Source organism: Acyrthosiphon pisum, chromosome A2 (assembly GCF_005508785.2).
Source record: "Acyrthosiphon pisum isolate AL4f chromosome A2, pea_aphid_22Mar2018_4r6ur, whole genome shotgun sequence".
NCBI classification, from domain to species: domain Eukaryota; kingdom Metazoa; phylum Arthropoda; class Insecta; order Hemiptera; family Aphididae; genus Acyrthosiphon; species Acyrthosiphon pisum.
The window spans coordinates 104,791,742-104,811,798 of NC_042495.1; the positions used below are offsets into that span (position 1 = coordinate 104,791,742).

At 29.2% G+C, this 20,057-nt stretch overlaps 2 protein-coding genes across 5 annotated transcripts; one reads left to right on the top strand and one right to left on the bottom strand.

The window, feature by feature from the left end:
- The first annotated feature begins 315 nt into the window (after nt 1-315).
- On the top strand, nt 316-19,871 carry LOC100165564. 4 transcript variants are annotated; one of them, XM_001945140.5, is made up of 11 exons: nt 320-586; nt 2,238-2,303; nt 3,366-3,425; nt 10,071-10,133; nt 10,794-10,868; nt 11,602-11,664; nt 12,363-12,452; nt 14,325-14,504; nt 16,868-17,017; nt 18,619-18,669; nt 19,468-19,871. In XM_001945140.5, the coding sequence occupies exons 1-11, from the start codon at nt 473-475 to the stop codon at nt 19,558-19,560; spliced, it is 1,005 nt and encodes a 334-aa protein (XP_001945175.2). In that variant the 5' UTR covers nt 320-472; the 3' UTR covers nt 19,561-19,871. The 4 variants fall into 4 exon arrangements, with proteins under 4 accessions (XP_029345219.1, XP_029345218.1, XP_016656177.1 ...); XM_029489358.1 differs by lacking the exon at nt 2,238-2,303 and having other exon boundaries at nt 317-586; XM_016800688.2 differs by lacking the exon at nt 14,325-14,504 and having other exon boundaries at nt 319-586; nt 19,468-19,858.
- Nucleotides 6,527-8,682, bottom strand: LOC115034056. The gene is made up of 3 exons (XM_029489360.1): nt 8,366-8,682; nt 8,177-8,296; nt 6,527-8,117 (listed from the first exon to the last, which is right to left on the bottom strand). Exons 1-3 carry the CDS (start codon nt 8,432-8,434, stop codon nt 7,752-7,754), a joined length of 555 nt encoding a protein of 184 aa, XP_029345220.1. The 5' UTR covers nt 8,435-8,682; the 3' UTR covers nt 6,527-7,751.
- Nucleotides 19,872-20,057: the final 186 nt, after the last annotated feature.

Below are 20,057 nucleotides of genomic sequence, written 5' to 3' on the forward strand. Positions count from 1 at the left end.
AAACTTTGAATATTTATAACTCATAAACTACCAGTCCCAAATTCGATTTTCATGTATCAAAATATTAAGAAAAATATTCTGCTTTGGAATAAAAAATTAAAACCCTATGTTGTCATTCAAAAGGGTAAAAAACTTAAAAAATTATAAGGATAAAAAATATTTAAAAATATAATTTTTTAAGAAAAACGTTGTTTTATAAGCGACTTGAAAGTATGTAAAAAAATATTTTCAAAAAAGCTTACACTTTTTGAAATAATGAGTGTTGTTTGATAAAAGAATCACTCTGTATATCTTGTTGTGTTTGTTTTTTGTACCATAACATAGTACAACTATAGCGTACGTATAGCTTGAGCCAGCAGAACGACGAGTAGAATCGTCTGAGCCGGACGGAAAACGACTGCTGCACATCCAATAACAACAACACGTCTTGCATTATACAACTTTCGTGGTCTTCGATCGTCTCGTTTCCACGATGCTGATAATGTTGCTAATACCAAGATTACTGGTTGCAGTGGTCGTGATGTTGATTGTTACCGACGTCGGGGTGATCGCGTGGCGCTGGCCTTCATTTAGCTGGTGGACGAAGGTAATGAAACGCATCTTTTTTTAGTGCAAACCGCTGGAGGCAGTTTCCAAAATGTATATATAATAAGTAATAACACAATAAGCTTATAATTTATTTTATCATTAATTATATTGTTAGGATTTTTTAAGATACATTTTATAATTTTACACCTTATAATATTTTCAACTTCTTGTGATGTTTCGTAACTACCTACTACTGCAGTGTCCTGTGGAGATACAAACTTCTGTTTTTCAAATAAAAAAAACCAGTTTTCAATTATAAATATATAGTGAATAATTTTACTAAGAATTTTAAAGTATAAAAATCAATTTTTGTACAAGTAGCGTTTTAGTTATTTAACTTTGTGTTCTTAGGATAAAAATGAGTTTATCAGATATATGAACTATAGTGATTTTGATAATTTTAGTCGTTTATATTAATCTATAAATATTGATAATAAATATACGATAGATCCAATTTTACTTTTATTTTTTATTTTTGTAAAAATATTTTTAAGAACTATTATCCTTACTATATTACAATTAATATTTTAATAATTAAGAAACTGTTCATTCGAATTCTGAATTAGGTAAATTTTCGTCGTCGCATAAGTATGAACAATTGAACTTATGAGTACCTACTTGAATATTTTTGGTTGTGACTTTTATGCTATCCGACCAATCTGATTGCGAGTTCCCTTGTTACCTTATATGAAATTATATGTTCAGCCATTTGCCCTATAGATCGGGCAGATAGATTCGCACAAATTAGCATGGGTTTTCAATGGTACAACTATGGCTCCCGTTAATATACGTTAGTAACTACTTGATTTTATTTTTTTGTTTTACTTAGTGCCATTACTGATTTATAATTTTGTAAAACCATTTTTAAGAACTATTACCCTTAATATATAAACATTTTAATAAATTAGAAACTATTCATTCGAATTTTGAATAAGGTACATCAAAATGTTCAAAACAATTATATATTTACTTGATAATTTACGGTAAAAGTTTGTAACCCCATAAGACACTTCTTAAATAATACGAAAAAATTCAAGAATTTGAAAATATTATGGTCTTTGGGTAAGTATATTTAAAAATTCCAAAAATCAGAAATTAAATTAATTTAAATTTGTTTCTTATGTAACCAAAGTATTATGAAGCAAGAACAAAATAATCTGTACGTGGCAAAATTTCCATAATATTTTACTCTTTTTGATCGAATCATAGAACTTTGAAATTCTCGATTTTTAATTAATAATAATTAATAACACCAACAGATATACAGCCATGCGTTACCTTGTTGAAGTCAAAATTTTGAAATCGGACTTGTTTTCGATGTTATAGCAATATAAAAATTATTTTTTTATGGACCTACATTTATTTATTTACCTGCGAAAATAATAATACATCGTTCAATAATTACACGAATTTTTTACTCAGTTATTTGATATTATAAATACGTTAAAAAAAAGTGTGAACTGTTCAGTAAAGAGGGTTTATTTTTGTCTGATCGTGTATCAAAGACAAGAAACTTAAAATAAATTTTTAAGCACCTAATGAAAAAACTTTTATCTACAAACGAGTTATGTTATTATGAATATAAAAATTACAAAGTAATTATATACTCTGTTTTATTATAAAGTCAATAATAATGAATAATTTTTCAGGTCCCCCGGGTGATTGTACACAGTCCACCGATTTATGAACAGAATACCTATGGACCCTTTAAACCCGTAAGTATATTAAATTATACCCGTATTAAACAGAATAAAACATAAATAATTGTAAATTTCCATGAGGCCAATTTGGGTTATTGTTATTAAGGAGCCTCGCACCACATATATTTTGTTTGTCAAAAACTAAACTACTGTTTCTAATTCCAACGATACGTGTCGACAATTATCACGATTTTCATTCCGAAAAAATATTCGGATTGTCCGTAATATATACAAAGGAACGATCGAGCCACGTTTTAACTATTGAAATTTGAATTGCAATAAATGTTGTAAAAAATTCAAAAAAATTCAGAATTTCCAACTTAAATATTTGATTAACTAAATACAATTTTAAAAACGTGCCTCGATTGATCTCTCGTACATGTAGCGGGAAAAAAGAATATTATGTCCATGGGCGATTTGGGATATTGTTATTAATTAGTGGACTTGAATCTAAAATTAATTTGTATAAATCCGATGTCAACGTTTATGTTATTGTTGTATAAATATATTATATGATAATGAATACTTTTTTCAGGATTTATCCTCAGGGATTAGCGGAATTTAATTTAAATTTGCTTCTGTTATAAAAATAATATTATAGAACAGCCAAATAATGTTTTTATTTTATACTTCTATTTTTTCTAAAACCCAGTAAAAAAGGGTATCTAGTTGTTTACTTTGGAGAGGATGAAATAATTTAGAAATACAAAAACCGAAAAATAACATCCTATGATGGAAGACGAATTTTGACCCAAAACATAAGCAACAAAACGCTTAACTAATGTTAATGTTATTATTGAACTATACATGGTATAATTTTAATAATATTTTTAATCTTTTTGATCTAGGCGTAGAACATTTAAATTCTCGATTTTTCTATTAATAATGATTCACTGATTAATCAATCAATGATTTTGGTGAAGTCAGCATTTTGTAGTCATACTTGTTTCCGATGTGAATTGGGGTTATTGTTATTAATTATTGAACTTGATTCTAAAGTAAATGTCTATACATCCAATATCAACGTTTATGTTATTGTTGTATAAAGATAAAATAAAATTATGAATACATTTTCAGGATTCCTCAGGGATTTTCGGCTTCGGTCAAAAACTCAGCGATAAATACAACGATGGTCCGGTAGGTATATACTTACTCAATTCGTATACAGAATAAAATATAAATAATTATAAATGTCCATGAGGCCAATTGGGGTTATTGTTATTATTTATTGGACTTGAACCTAAACTTAATTTATATACATCGTTGGATCATACATCAATGTAAACGTATTGCCACGTTTTATATGAATATGATGATACAGAAATTGTATGTATTTACCCTATACACCGTGCAAAATAAGAACGTACCGCTTTGCACAGGTGGTTTCCCACTCGCAACCTTATCATAGTTATAAGAGGCGGTTTGAATATATTATACTTGGTGGTGCAAGACAATATATAGACACCCACCCACCCCTTTTCATCATAGAAATTATAAATTCGCTTTCAACAGTTTCAGCTACGATTATCATTTATCAAATTTCAATGACTTCATTACTTCATTACTTTATTAAACATTAAAATTAAACATTGCGGTAAGCACATACTCAACCAAGACCACCCACCCACCCACCTAATATTGGTGGTGCAGTGCACCAAAAACAGTATACTCAAACCGCCTCTGGTCGCTATAGTGCTTGTAGGTACATTGTACTTGCTACTAATGAGGTAGTCAGTTTAACTAACAAATTTAACTTATTTTATGTATGAATATAATTATAAATAACCTGTTTTATGAATAAAATATATAATATACTTAGTTTGTGTATACTAAATCAATTAAATATTTTTGGCCACCTTTTTTCAATTTTAGACCACTGTGTGCCGTCTTGAAAAATACCATAATTTTATATTTTACTGAATCTTATATAAGTTTGATTATCTGTATTTCACAAATTATTACTTATTTATTGTTGAAAATTCAATATGGTTATACCTGTACGGAGTAAAGGTAGGTACCTATTTAAATAGAATTTTCGATAAGCCTCGTCAATTGTCACAGTCAAAACTTATCTTAAAACTGCGAGCCATTACAATTTTATCAGATATTTTAACAGAACGTTTAATAATTTATAGTTAGTTTCCGTCTTGTCTACGAGTACGAGTATGTCGCGCGTTTCGTGTTTTGTCGTGTACGTATATTTTGATTTATTAAATCACTCAGTTAAGCCCATAAATATTAAAGAATGGATAGGCAATGTATGCTTATCATTGAGGAACGAACATGAAAACATTTTGAGGTTATAGAGGACTTAACGACAGAATATAATTTATGATAATACCGCTATTAGAATGAGAGGCATTGATAAATTCAGTCATTCTCTCTTCCCCATTACGGCACACTACCCTCTATTTTGTTAATATAGCCATGACATATCCATTCTTTAATATCTATGGTTATGCCTAAAGTAAAAAGCTCTTGTTCTAACCGGCTAAGAGGTTTCGTAAAAGATATATATATATTTTAATATTTTATATTAATTTAAATAAATACAATTTTTTATAATATAGAGATTTTTCGTTTAATAGATTCAAAAACGTATTAGCACCAAACAGACGAAGATTTACAGCGGAACATTTGAAACAAACTTTAATTATTCGTCGTCGTCGTTTTTGAGCCGTCTAAGTGTCGTGTCTCCGCCGTCTTGGCATTTTTCGGGTTAAAACCGCATGTCCAACGCGACCAGGTGCGCCGTCGCCGCCAATACCATCCATGCATCTGTGCACCCGAGCCTCGCTGCTCACCAACTCGTTTACGCGATACGAATTCCAGTGCCAAACCACGGCTTAATTTACACGTTTACCGTTCGTCCGTCGGTCTCGTCATTTGAATCCGCCGGCAGCTCCTTCGGTGTGCGTCGCATTTACGCCGCGTCGCCACCGAAGTATTGTTCGATCATCCGATCGGAATATCGTAATTTTGTCACCCGCCCGACTATCGTCGTATTGTTTCCGCCCGTGCTCGCGGTCGCTACCACGCATCGTTTTTATTGTATTCCGTCGACATTATCAGTGTTGATCAGTACGACATTCGCCACGCGAATTCAAGTCACACACGACACGCTACGTGTAACAGCCGAAATCGCACACGCGTACACGGGCTTGATGCAGCTTCTTGACGCAGCCGTCGCACAAATCTACGTTTATAATACAATAATAATTTGTTGATCATTATTTTAGGTGCGCGTTGTATGTATTGTTTCGTAAATATACTACCAAATCACATAGGTATAGTTAGTTTAATATTTTATTTCATGATCATACTTACAGACTGCGATGACTGCATATTTTTATCAGTTGTATTTTCGATTTCATTTGGTTCAACACTCAATGTAGTATCATCAGGTGTCTAAAACATTCAAGAATTATTAATTCAATAGATAATATTTTATTAATGGCAATTTATAATACAAATTAATGTACTATATTTTTGTATATAATTCAAGTTGATAAAGTCCAATTAAAAATTCATAATTACAGACTGCAATGACCGCATATACTTGCACCAGTTGTATTTTCAATTTCATTTGATTGAACATTCAAAGGAGGATCAAGTATCTAAAACATTAAACTATTTATTCAGTAAATAAATGAAAATATTTTTTTATTATTAAAATAACGCTGTAACGTATCTAAATAATACTACATATTTGCTTAATTAAATAAAATATTTAACTAATTATTCTGTGTGCAACGAGGCGTGCAATTACTAAATTCATTTAAAAAATAATAGAAAGGGAATTAAAAGGTTGCTTTAAGTACTAAATTATTAAACATTTGTATTCCTCACTGTGTACCTACACATTTTCAATTGTGTTGATAGTCCAAAATCATAGAGTATAATAATATAAACACATTATTTGGTACATTTAATTCTTGACAAGAAAAAAACAAACTTAATATAATTTAATCTATTTTGTATAATGCACACCTTGTATTTGGATTTTCTTTTTGCCATCACACTCTTTGGTGGATTTGGAACATTAAACATTTTAGGAATGGCGTCCCATTTTAATTTAATCCAGCCATCTATCCTTTTTCTTTCAAATTGGTTCTCTTCAAAATGAACCTGGTATTTAAAAAAATACATTAATGGCAGCAATAACTGATTAATCAAAAAAAATGAATTAAACCATAAATATTTAGGTATATTAATTTCAAACCTTGATAAATCGTAAAAATGCAGTAGTGTAATAAATTTAAATGTGCCTACATTTGTTAATTATTTGAAACTATGATAATTTTAATAAATTTTAGGCTAATTCGGTAGGGTTTGTATGAAAATCTACTATAAGTAATTACGTTTCTATATTATTGTGTTACTCTAATAATTTTAATAAACAGAAGTACTTATTTAATCACTATTGAATATCAAATAATACTTAAGTACTTCACACAGACTAGCAGATTCTGTAGGTTGCCATTGAGCTCTTCTGGTATTATTTATCCAAATTTTTCTGCGTTCAAGTTGAGCCGGTAATCGGAATAGCCGAATACTCTATTTCTACTTCGGTTTGTGCATTTTACGGCAGAACACGACATTTTAATATAATAAATAGAATATAATATAATATAATAGACATAATATATAATAGATGTGAAGAAGTTAAGACATCATAATATATAAATTACATAAAATTAAATGCGTACCTATTATTTTGTCTGTGATTTTGGCGGTATTTTACTGTTATCTAGAATATTTTATTCCAAACAAAATGGCGGATGCGCATACTCACATATTATAGAGCCTTAGTGTCAGGCTATGACCTCATCAACTATACTCATATATAATATATAATGTGCACGTATGGCAAGGCACATACAATAATTTATTGACGGATTACAATAAGAACAAAGAAATAATAATAATATAAGCAATAGTGAATGGGTACTGTGCGTCTCAATACTAATCACTAAGAAAAATACAAAATATGAATAATAATAAAAAATACACAATAAGTAAATAATACTATCAGCACGTATGATAATGAAATATGATAATGGAATATGATAATGAAATATGATAGTGGAATATGATAAATGATGATATAAGACAAGATACATATATTTACGCGTGTCCTACGACCGTTATTGGTGACGACTTCACGAATTCACAGTGAGCATTTTTGGTAAATGTTCAAACAGATAAATCGGGAAATAGCAATAATTAAACGTAAAATAGAGGATAATATGGAAAAAAATGAATTATCATCAATCGTAACATCGCGTGATGTTAATTGGTGGGTATATGGTATATTCAGCCCTGGAGAATTATTTTGGTAACGGAAAGTCAAATCCAAATATTCGATTCAAGGAGGTTTTAATTGGATGGATGAAGGAGTCAATCAAGAACACAATAATAATAAGACGGTGCAACAAATACATAATATGTATAATAGCACGGTCACGGTACATTACTATCATTATTATTGTAATAATGATTGTGTATTGTGACCGTGCTATTATATATATGATGTATTTCTCGCACAGACTTATTAATATTGTTTTCTTGGTGGACATTTACATCCGTCCAGTTAGAACTACTAGCTTGAATTGAATTAGGATTTGACTTGCCCTTCCCAAAATAATTCTCTAGTGCTGAGTATACCGTTGAATAACTCTCTTTCACTGCCAGCGAACCATTAACATCACGTGATGTTATGACGTTCGATGACAATTCAGAATTTTCAATGTCCTCTATTTTATGTTTAATTAAAACTATTTCCTTATTTATCTGCTTGATTTCGTCCCATAGTTCGTTATTGGGTCCCTATAAAAAAAACATTATAAATAATTATAGTTTTTATACATTCTAAACTTGGTACTTACTGAAGTTGGCTTCCCTATAACTTCGAATGTCAAGCAAAGTGTGATTAAGGTTACGACTACAATAATATAAAGCATTTTTCTTGAAAATTTATTTTTTTCTGGAATATGATTCTCTTCAATCTAAAAAAAAATACATAACATTATTATTTTCAGTTAAATTAATCGAAAAACATTAAAATATATACTTACGTCTATGATACAAGAATAATTGTTGCACATCTTAGCCGCACGTTCAACAAAGTGAGTTGTTATTTTCATTTATTTCCAGCCTTGCAAGGTTACTATGTTGATATTTTTCCTGTTATTAGCCAGCATAGACTTATTAACTTAGTGGGTTAAAACTGTACCATATTTTTGTAGTTTTAGACAAATAAGTGGAACCCAGATAACAATTTCTCAACTTAAATATTCTTAGAACTTTATAACTAAGTTCCATCAACAATATTATAGTTGTAATTTTATTATAAATTGTCAGAAATATTTTTAAAATATCATTTAACATACAACATTTTCAAAATGTTTCTAATGTATTATTTTGAATTTAATTTAGTGTGAACATTTTAAAAACATTTCATTTGGAACGTAGAATAACATTATTTTAAGTACATTCTTACAAAATGCTTATCAAATTAAATCTGTAAGTTAAAAAATAACACTTGGAAAATATTTTGGAAATGATTAACCTATCGATAAATTAGAATAATGTTGTATAAAATATATTTTTTATCCGTATATATGTTTTCCTTATCTTTTTTTAAACTAAAAATATAAAATTTAATTATTCTTAAATAATAATCATTATGCTGTATGACATCCACATAAAAATTACTGAATTCGTATAAATAAGACACTTATAAGTACGATTATTACATAGAAATATAGAATTAAATATTATTCTTGAACTTGAGTTACATAATCAAATTTTCAAAGTTAAACACTCTTTGGATTGATCTGAACACTGAGTGAACACGGATTTTAGATTCAAATAGCTTTGCTAGTGAGCTCAGCCTGCAATAATATCGCATTTATTCCGCAATTTCAAATTTATTCGCTCTGGTTAATTTTAGGCTGTTTAAACAAAGATGACTCACTGCAGTGCCGACCTACCGCGAAACAACGAATATCGTTTACGATCAATCAAAAAAATTAGCATTATCATTTATATTTATCGCGAATATAATATTAATGATTATTTCGTTTGTCTGGGTCATAATGAACTCGACCAACTATTATTATATCTTATAACTTATATCCACCATAATTTTAATTTAATGACTGTTAGGAAGGTATTCTACACGTAATTCAGAAACACGAATAAGTTTGTACAGTTGATTAATTCATTCATTGATTTGCATATTATAAAAATTGTGTAAATATGAAGGGGAAATGGAATTATTGAGATTATGTAAAAATATAAAAATATATTATGTATAATATATATAATATAAATTATGGAACATTGTAATACAAATCATGTTAAACGAATTATTATCACTTGTCAAAATTCAATTATTTAATCACGATAAAAAATATGTATTTTTGTAATATAAATACGAGCTCTAAACATAAGTACCTATATATAATAAAATGGTTGATCTACAGATTTGTATTTACATAGTTTATCAGTTAATCTTATATTGTATTATAACCTATAGGTTATACGGTTAAGTTATAAACATATAGTTATAGACGTTTATAGTGATAAACCCGACCTGCGCGCAGCGAATCTGTTTTGGTCCGCCGCCCGGTTATTGTTCTTAACTATTGGACTTGAATCTATAATTAATTGTTATACAACTTATACATCCAATGTAACAGAATGTATATTACCAATATTTAGTCTATGTTATTGTTGTATAAAGATATTAATATATAACTATGAAAACTTTTTCAGGATTTATCCTCAGAGAATAGCGGCTTTGGCCACAACCCCAGCGATAAGCACAAGAATTACCAGGTAGGTAAAATTTACTCAATCCGTATACATTATAATACTGACACCAATGTTACGATATGGCTTTCTCATTGTTTCAACATAATTTTTATTACTCAGTATTTTTCAGAAGGTTAATTAACTAATTAATGATAAATCTTCAAATATAAACCTAAAATCAAATTTTTAAACACCTAACGTTCATTTTGGTCAGCCGTTATCATTTTAAAATATACTTCATTTCATATTTGTTATTATTTTCGTCTTTAGAGTTACATATTTTACCTATTTACTTTAACTACTTTTACTTGTTATTACCTACCTGTATAAGAACATTATCGTTAAGTATAAAATATAAAGTAGGTATAATAACCATAGGCGCAAATAGCGTTTGAGATTTGAGGGGGGGGGGCTAATAAGGCTAATAGGGCTTTACTTTGATCATATTGAATAAGCTTAAAACAAAATGTAGGAAATGCTTGGGAGGGCTATGGACATTTTTGGAGGGGCTTAAAGCTCCCCCTCCCCCTATTTTACCGAACAGTTTTATTAATTTTTATGCATATATTCGCAACTAAATTATTTATGTAATTATAGTATACCGAGAAAGATTTGTTTTTAATTAATTTGTACAATGATTTAATAATTAAAATAAACGAAAACTTTACAGTTATTATTCCACAGGAACTCGAGAAACTGATAATGTCGCTAAGAAAAGATCGCCAACGATCAACTCCACCTACTTCCGATAACCAGAAGGTAATGAAACCCAGATATTTAGCGGTCACATTGGTACAGATTATACAGAGGACACGTGTTACATATTTACATAGGTACATCCATAGTAAATACCAGAATAATATTATAGGTATTGCAACACACTTCCTTGTTTATTCAAACCAAGTGGCTGTCGATATTTACATATAATTCTATCCAGTCAAATATTGCTTTAAACCCAGCTGGTTAGCTATTCCCCCCACACTAACCGGTCTAGAAGCTCGCACTATACGTCCCTGTGTTCTGTTTGCCTAAGCATATTCGCCGAGTGCGACATAGAGGACGACAGTAGTCTGTAAATCTCTACAGTCAGTGGCATCGATCGTTTTAGACCCATCTGCTTAAAAAAATTTTAAGCTACTCTCGAACAGTGCATTATAATCGCGATATTATACTGCTTGGCGATCTGCTTTACTCGTACTATTATTGCGTATTCTTTACACTTACCATTATTGTTAAATTATGATAATGTTTAAATATCAAATACCAATAACGACCGATCACTTATTACATCACCCACCTACCCACCTGGACCAACCATAAATAGTTCTTGGGAATTTTCCCCAGTGGATAACCGAGTTTAGCGCCACTAGTTACAGTATACATACATCAACGTAAACGTTTTGTCACGTTTGATATGATTAAATAGAATGTATATATTTAGCCTATGTTATTGTTGTATAAAGATATTATATAATTGTGTATACTTTTTCAGGATATATTCTCAGAAAATAGCGGCTTTGGTCCTAAACACAGCGATAGTTACGGCGATAAGATGGTAGGTATATATTTACTAAATTCGTATGCATTATAATACTGACGTCACAGTTATGATATGGCGTCCTCGTTGTTTCGACATAATTTTTATTAGGTACTCGGTATTATTTTTTTTTTTTGAGGGTTAATTAACTCATTAATGATAAAACTTCAAAAAAATCTAAAGTCAATTTTAAAAACATCTAATGTTCAATGAAAACAATATCCCGCAAGAGTTATGATATGAACATATAAAGAAATTATTTATTTACTCTCTTTTATTATAAAGACTGCAATATTAATGAATAATTTATTGTTGTATCCGCACTATGGGAAATATATAATTTTATAAAGCCCCATAAATCTATATTTTTACCGACTATTATCATTTTTAAATATTCTTCATTTCATAAATTGTTATAATTACTTTAGACTTTTAGAGTTTTATGTCTTACTTATTTACTTTAATTTGTTGTTATCTACCTACACAAGAATATTATCATTACGTATAAAATATAAATGTATATTAACAAAAATTATTGTATTACCTAATTTGGTATTTTGTTACTTTACCGAACAGTTTATTATTTTATATGCATATATATTCTGAACCAAATTATTTATGTAATGAGTATACTGAGAAAGATTTGTATTAAATTATATTTGTATAATGATTTATTAATTAGAATTAACTAAAACTTTACAATTACTTTTCCACAGGAAGACGCTTTTCTGGATTTCCTGAAAGAGAAAAGGACGCCAGGAGCAGCTCGCGGACGATTGATTACATCTGCTCCCGTTAACCAGAAGGTAATGAATCCGAGATATTTAGTGGTCACATAATGAGTACAGAATATACAGGGGACATATTGTGTTACGTGTATTACTTATTTACATACTTCCGTTAGAAATTCCCTAAAGTTATTTTATTTACCACTGGTCATTGAACCAAAACCTAAAATCAATTTTTCAACACCTAATGTACCTAACCATTTTACCACGTTATTATTTGAAAATACAAAATGTTTAGAGTGGCGACCTTACGGTTATTTTTAAGGGGGGCTTAGCATGATTTGTGCCGAAAGATCGAAATTTGACGACTGTTATTTTATAGTTTGGTAGTATTTCAGTACCGGTCCAAACGGATAACAAAGAAACCGACTAATAAGTGATAACATTAAACGAAAGTTAAATCACATACCATTGGTTTTAAAATATTTTATATTTTTAAACCAATGCACATTGCACCATAGGCGCAAATTAGGGTTAAATGCATGGAGGTGCTATGGATTTATTTTAACCAAAGTCGTTTTACCCCCACACCCCCTTCAATTCATACACATTAATTTTATAAAACTTTGCATTAATCTTAATATAAACAATTACCTAAAACATAACACATTATTGTTATTATGAAAATTATAAGGTTTTAGAAATAAATGTATCCAAGTACCTATGGCGTAAAGGATAAGAGCATAGCATATAAATATGAACAGATCCTCATCATACTTTTTTCCAAAAGTATTATCCTAATAGTTATAACTAGAGTCAGGATTTATATGCTTTTGCAAGTTTTGTTTAACAGTCCAAAAAGTAGCTACAAGTTTGAATTATAGGCAATAGATTAGGAATACAAACATTTATTGTTATTGCTATTTATGGTTTTAGAATGCATATTAAGCCTAGAAATGCCTGTCGACCTCTTAAAAGCCCTCAGCCCAATCCAAGACAAGTGACAACAAAATCATCACAATTCTAAAACGTATTGATATGTACAACTTAATCTAAGGAAACTAATAAATATTGTATTATTTATACATAGGTAACTAATTTTTTTTTACATATGTCGAGCTGTCATTTATTATGTTTTTGAATATAAGATTTGTTTTTTATAATATTTCATATTTTGTCATTTTCTGATGCGTACTGAATATTTCTCTATTTTACGAATACAGAAGTGTTTCATACCCATTTGTTTTACTATTGTTCGTATGTTTTTCCGGACTATTCCTAGGGCGTCAAGGAAAAACTATTAATTCGATGTATACGAATAAACCATTGTGAAAATCCGCGATTTTGTTTCATATCAAAAAATATGGATAAAAACCGTGTAATATAATACCTACAACTATTACAACTCGGTACATGTATTTCCAATGCTCTCAATCGTTTAATTATTAATTAAAATTAATTTTTATTTGCATATTTTTTCATACTTTAAGTGCATATTTAAATGATAATCAGTGCATAAAATGTACTATGTATATTTCGTACATTTTTAGTGCATAGAATTCCAGCCTCCAGGGCCTAGTTGTTACCATATACATGATAAATTATTATATTATATTTTTGCCCATTACCGCCATTGTAAATTTTGAAATTTATCATACAATAACAACCACATGAATTGTATTTGGCAGTAATAAATGTATCAAATTGAGTCGAATGTTTTTTAAATGAGTTGTTTTACGATTTACGTTCCATCAAAATACATTTTATAATTATTGAGATTGTGCTGTCGACCGTCGAATATTTACTAAAGACGTTTTTAATTTTATTATTTTGACTACTGGTAAAGTGGTAACATCTAATGTTAAACAATTCTTAGAACACGTATATTATGATTTAGAAACGCTTAAATATTTATACATTATTCAGTTTATTTAGTCTATTTTATTGTAGGCAACCAATGAACAATCTGAAAGCCTGGAGGTTACAACCAAAGACACCATGGTTGATTTATACAAATCATTGCCATATTATGCAAGGATGGATTCGCTTCAGAAGTGGTTTAAGTCGAACAATTCGATGAACAAAGCCCACGGACAAGTACTACCAACAATCCCCGTGGTTCAAAGTAAGGTAATGTATACTTTATTTATACTTTATGCAGCTTTATTAGTGGTTACGTACGTAAAGGTTACACTGAAATAACGGTAGTTTTCACGTATTTACAAAAAAATCATAATTGTCGTGTATTCAATATTCATAGTATGAAACAAACGTATTTTATTATCGTTTATTGTTAACGGTATATAGATCGTTATGGTGTAGGACGTAGGTACATTAAAAATTTCCTATTCACCAATCATCGATGGACAAACTCTACAGATTTTCATATTTTGATATTTATACTACGAGTGGCCTATATCCATGTTGTATACTATGATGCATCTCTTTACTTATATATATATAAAAAAAAAAATATTATTTAATTTATATTACTTAATTGCTATTTTAGTATTTACATGTTAATATGTATGTTTTTGTTAGTTGTATTAATGTATAATGTATATATTATATAACATGTCTCTCTCTACCACATATACTCATTGTGCATCTTAGGTATACATTGTATATTTTAAATAAAGAAAAAAAAAGAACATTATACAATTACAACTGATTACTGAATAAATTACGATAGTCATAATTACCTATTCGGAGAGTATCGCTGAGGTTATATTATAGATTGAATGGGTCTGGGTATTTTATAATATTTATTAATTACTTTAGGATCGAGTTTTTAAACTGTATAATATGTTTGATCGTTTTCCGAATTTTTATTTCTTTGTCTAGCTTAATAAGCATACATAATATGTAAGTAAAATAAAATTACTTGGAGGCGTCAATGATTTATCCATGAGTAATTTATCACAGTGTATTTTCCAGATAGTTTCGTCATCTTGGCTCATGGGGTCCGGATTCCCCCCTCCCCAATTGACTCGTGTCTCGTACAAGTTAAATCATGTGTTTTTACATGATTAAGAAAAACGAATTTTATCATTCGATACGAAGGATTTTGAAAAGAATTTTCGAAGTTTCTGTTATCAACATTTTCAATAAATATCGTGATTTTTTTTTTTTGTTATCAGTTTAGTGCCGAAAATGGTTGAAAAATACCGAGTTCATTTTTTAATTCAAATATTTTGTAGTTTTGTACATTGCCATTTGCTAGTATTTACAGCCACTCCAGAGAGATCTTTTTCAACCTTAAAAAGATTGAAAAGTTATCTAAGATTCTAAGATCAACACTAGAATAAATTAATGTATTTCAGGAATTATTTGTGTAAAAGTTATAAGTTATAACATAACTATATTAGATTCTGAGCGGAGTAAGGGATCTATTGGTTTTACAATGGTGTTTATTTTTATTTTTTTTTATCCTGTATACAAAGTTTCTACCAGAAGGAGTGCTTTTATTTCAACATATTATATCTTATGTTTTAGAAAATTGGATCAAAATGGTACTTTGAGAGGTCATTTTTCGATTTTCTCAATAATTATTTAATGCCACGGGAAAAACCACCAACAAATGACGAAAAACCGCTAAAAATGGGATTTTAATTTTTAACGTTTTGTTTATCACCATAAAAACGAATAAAATAAAAACATATTTCAATATTAATTCAACTTACAAGCTATAATAAATAATAACAATATAAATTATCCTGACTGACAAAACGTCTCCACTCAGAATCGGTTTTCTTATGCAATGATAATATATCATTGAATTCAAGTTTAATACAATCCATTATACATTGACCCACTTGTAACCTACTGTACAGCAGAGCGACATCCACTTACCCTCTTTTTTGAAATTTGTTTTGTACATATTTCTATTTAATAATTAAAAACTCAAAAATTTTATATCGTCTTATAAATATGGTATATATTTATTTAATAAAGAGTAAATTGGTGGTGTGGGGGGCTTTACCCATCGCGGCTCTGTTTTCTGAAAATTATCTGAATCCTCCCCATGACAAATTCCTAAATACGCCACTGCAGTACTGTAATACGTAAAAGAGCAGTGATTTAAACACACTGCTACTATTATAGTACCATAAGGCCGTAAATTCGTTGTTCATTCCCATAGACCATATATAAATTAGTATGTTCATTGTATAATCCATTGATTCTTATCAAAATTATCAAGATACTATAAAGTGTGAGTTAGAATGGTGAAAAATGTGATTATTAAAAACTAGCAGTTACATCATACCACAGTTACGTAATTGTTATCTGTATTTTTTTTTTTACTTATTAAATTTTAAATAAAAGATTTAATTGTACAGATTATAAATACAACAATACAATATCTCTTAATTTTTCAGGGTTGTTTTTAAAACACAACTGTTATAAAAGTAGCTGTTAGTAGCAATCGCTGCTAATTTCATAGTTTATAGTAGCATTTTCATACTGTGATAATAAATTAATATTTTTCACAGCTTAACACCACTAGTGAACAACCTCAGGATGCAACCAAATCCGCCATGGTTACGACAGACACTCCGTTGGTGGACGAGCTACAGGACCCTTCGACCAACCTCGGAAAAGGTCTCGGACTATTAATTCTATCAGATCCCGTTAAGTGGGAGGTAAATTTATTTTTAGTGTTCATATATTAAGTATAGGTATAGATTACACGGGGAACAGTTTTCACGTTTAGTTACTACATAATAGTGGATTGGAGAAACATTTCGGACCAAGAAACATATATTTTGACCGACCATAGTAATTTTTTTCAATATAACCATCTTAAAACCTGAATATACCAATTTTTTTTGAGTATGAATATATATATATTATATATGTTTTATGGAAGAAAAAATGTTATTCAGTTTATTCAGCATATTTTCTGGAAATAAAGTGAATCTAGTTGGTATTTTTAGAGGGTCAAAAGCAAATCTATTTAGGTTACCATATAGCAACCTAATTATCTTTTTTTAGATTCTGAGCGTAGCGATGAATGTATTACATTTACAAGACATATCCATGTCTAATGTATCTGCATGCACTGGAATTTTTGGTAATTTTCACCAAATGTCCAAATATGATAATATTTTTTTTATTGCCTTTTATATTTGTCATTTTATAGTACTGCTATCAAGTGAACTTTTACCGTGAACAACTTGTTTTGGTGCAAAATACCGATATAATTAATCGATAAAATCCAGGACTGGGTGTGATAACTATATACTAATCGAATTTTCTTATTATTTGGCTTTGTATAACAAACACTAGAATAAAATACAAATAATATATGCTGACAAGGTCAAAGGTGTTTTTTATATGCTTATATACTTTACTGGACAATTATTTTACATTCTATCATTATTCTGAACTCAATTATTAGTGTAATTATTATACTGAGAACGTTTTGTTTTATTCAAATTTAGTCTTGAAGTTATAGGCTTTTAGGTTTGTCCTTTCTACGATACTGCTATATTCGAGATTATACATATTAAAAATTTCTATAAATTATTTTTTTACAATAGAATCAACAATATTATACAGGCTTGTCCATAAAAAAATGTAGTACCGATAAATGTACATCCTACGGGGGTGAAAAAAAACTGCAGTATCCGTATCATCGGTAATAAACAGCAATCGATAATAATATACATATTATATTATGTAGGTATAAAGTAATATTGTCGATGAGGTCTAAAATCAATTTTTTACAACTTCTTTTTTCATGAGACGAGGACCGGGGGAGAAACTGCTGTTCGCATTGCTTCTCCTCCGGCAACCATCGTTTATTGATGCAAACAAAAACAAACCGTTAACGTTACAAATTACAATGCAACCGGTGGACACGCCCTCACGACTTGGCACACTTTCCTTAGGGTAAGCTGGTATATGTCTGCCAGGGAGATTTCCAGGGAAATTGTATAACACCTAATGTAACCATTTTACGACGTTATTATATGACAATTCAAAATGTTTTAGCACTATTTAACCTGTTACTGTAAATATTATGTTTATTATACAATAAGTAAAAACATTTTTATATAATTTATATCCGTAATAGTCGACAGAATAAAATACAAATAGTAAATGTCGACAAGTGCAAGGGTGGTTTGTAAACGTTTACCGATCTCTAACTTTATGATATGAAAATACGAAATATTTATATATTCAGTCTATATGAAGGAGACTGCTGGAGTACACATATTAATAATGAATATTGTTTTAGGAATCATCCACCTGGAATTTTACTAAAACCTCAAGTGATACACAGTTTAAGGTATGTACATACATGGCTTATTAGTAGTTACATTTTTCTCTTACGATAAATAACCAAAAAGATAGACACTTAACAATTTATTTAACATTGAGCAAAAACTATACCTCAACATCAAATGTACTTAACTATAGTAACTACGTTGTTACTAAACCGTTCTTAAAAATATATTAGAAATAATAATTTATTGTTAACGAGGCAGTAATAATTTATTTACCATTAATCTTTGAACAGAAATCTAAAATAAATTTTTTAATCCAAATATAACGATTTTCTGCACTTATACATTATGAACAATTTATATTTATATTGTATACATTTCTAGTAAAGTTATAATATTATGAATAATTTTTGAGCAGTAGCGTACGTATTTTCTATGTATCCCGCGGACAAATCTAACTGAGACTCACTATTACATGGAACTATAAGTGTTTAAATTCTATTAAAAATATATCAATTACTGCGCTTGTATACATTGTAAATATACCGTAGTTGTACTAATAATAATTGTTATTTATAGTTACTATATAATTTTTTTTTACTTAAATATATTTTGTTTTTAGAGATTTTAAAGAATTGTCAGACTTTTAGTACACACAATTACTTATTGAATTACTACGACATGTTCACATGGAGCTCATAGGAACTAATAATTATTTAACTTGTACAATGATTCAATTAGGAAATTTTACTACAGTTTAAATTACTTAGACCACAACAATGTTATATTAAGCATAGAAAGTAATTTTATAATTATTATCTACTAAAAATGTTATGTTTTTGTCCTTGATTCGTCCTCAGACACCGGGAGCAACTGTGAAACATAATCTCCAGGAAAAGGAACTGCAGGGCACCAAAAATCTCGGACAACAGCAGTTACCAGCTGAAAACTAAAGATGAAATTCTGAAATCGAAGTAGTTCTATGAGATCGGTTGGATCGGGCAACATTTCAATCCCAAAATCTGTACCTATATTGGCCGGTCCCATTTATAATTTTAACCCAAACACTTAAAAACATGTATAATAACAAATGTATAAATAATACAAATTTTATTACCGAATTGTATTTACCTATTGTTACTTTAACGGACAAGTTATGAGGAATTTTTAGTTTGTATGTAGTTTAATATTGTTCTTCAGTCATATTTAGTTTGAATAAATAAATTACAACATAAATACTGTTAGCACTGATAGTATTATGATATTTATTTGTTTTATTATTGATTAATAAAATCTACAAACTGAAAAAAAATGTATCATAAATTTGATTCATTTTGAGAGGGCCGCAAACTGAAAACTGATTTAAATTCGCTAATAGGTCTACTTTAGGTCCGTCGGACCACTTTTTTAAAATTATTGTTCCTCTATTATCCTATAAGTCTTGTTTTAT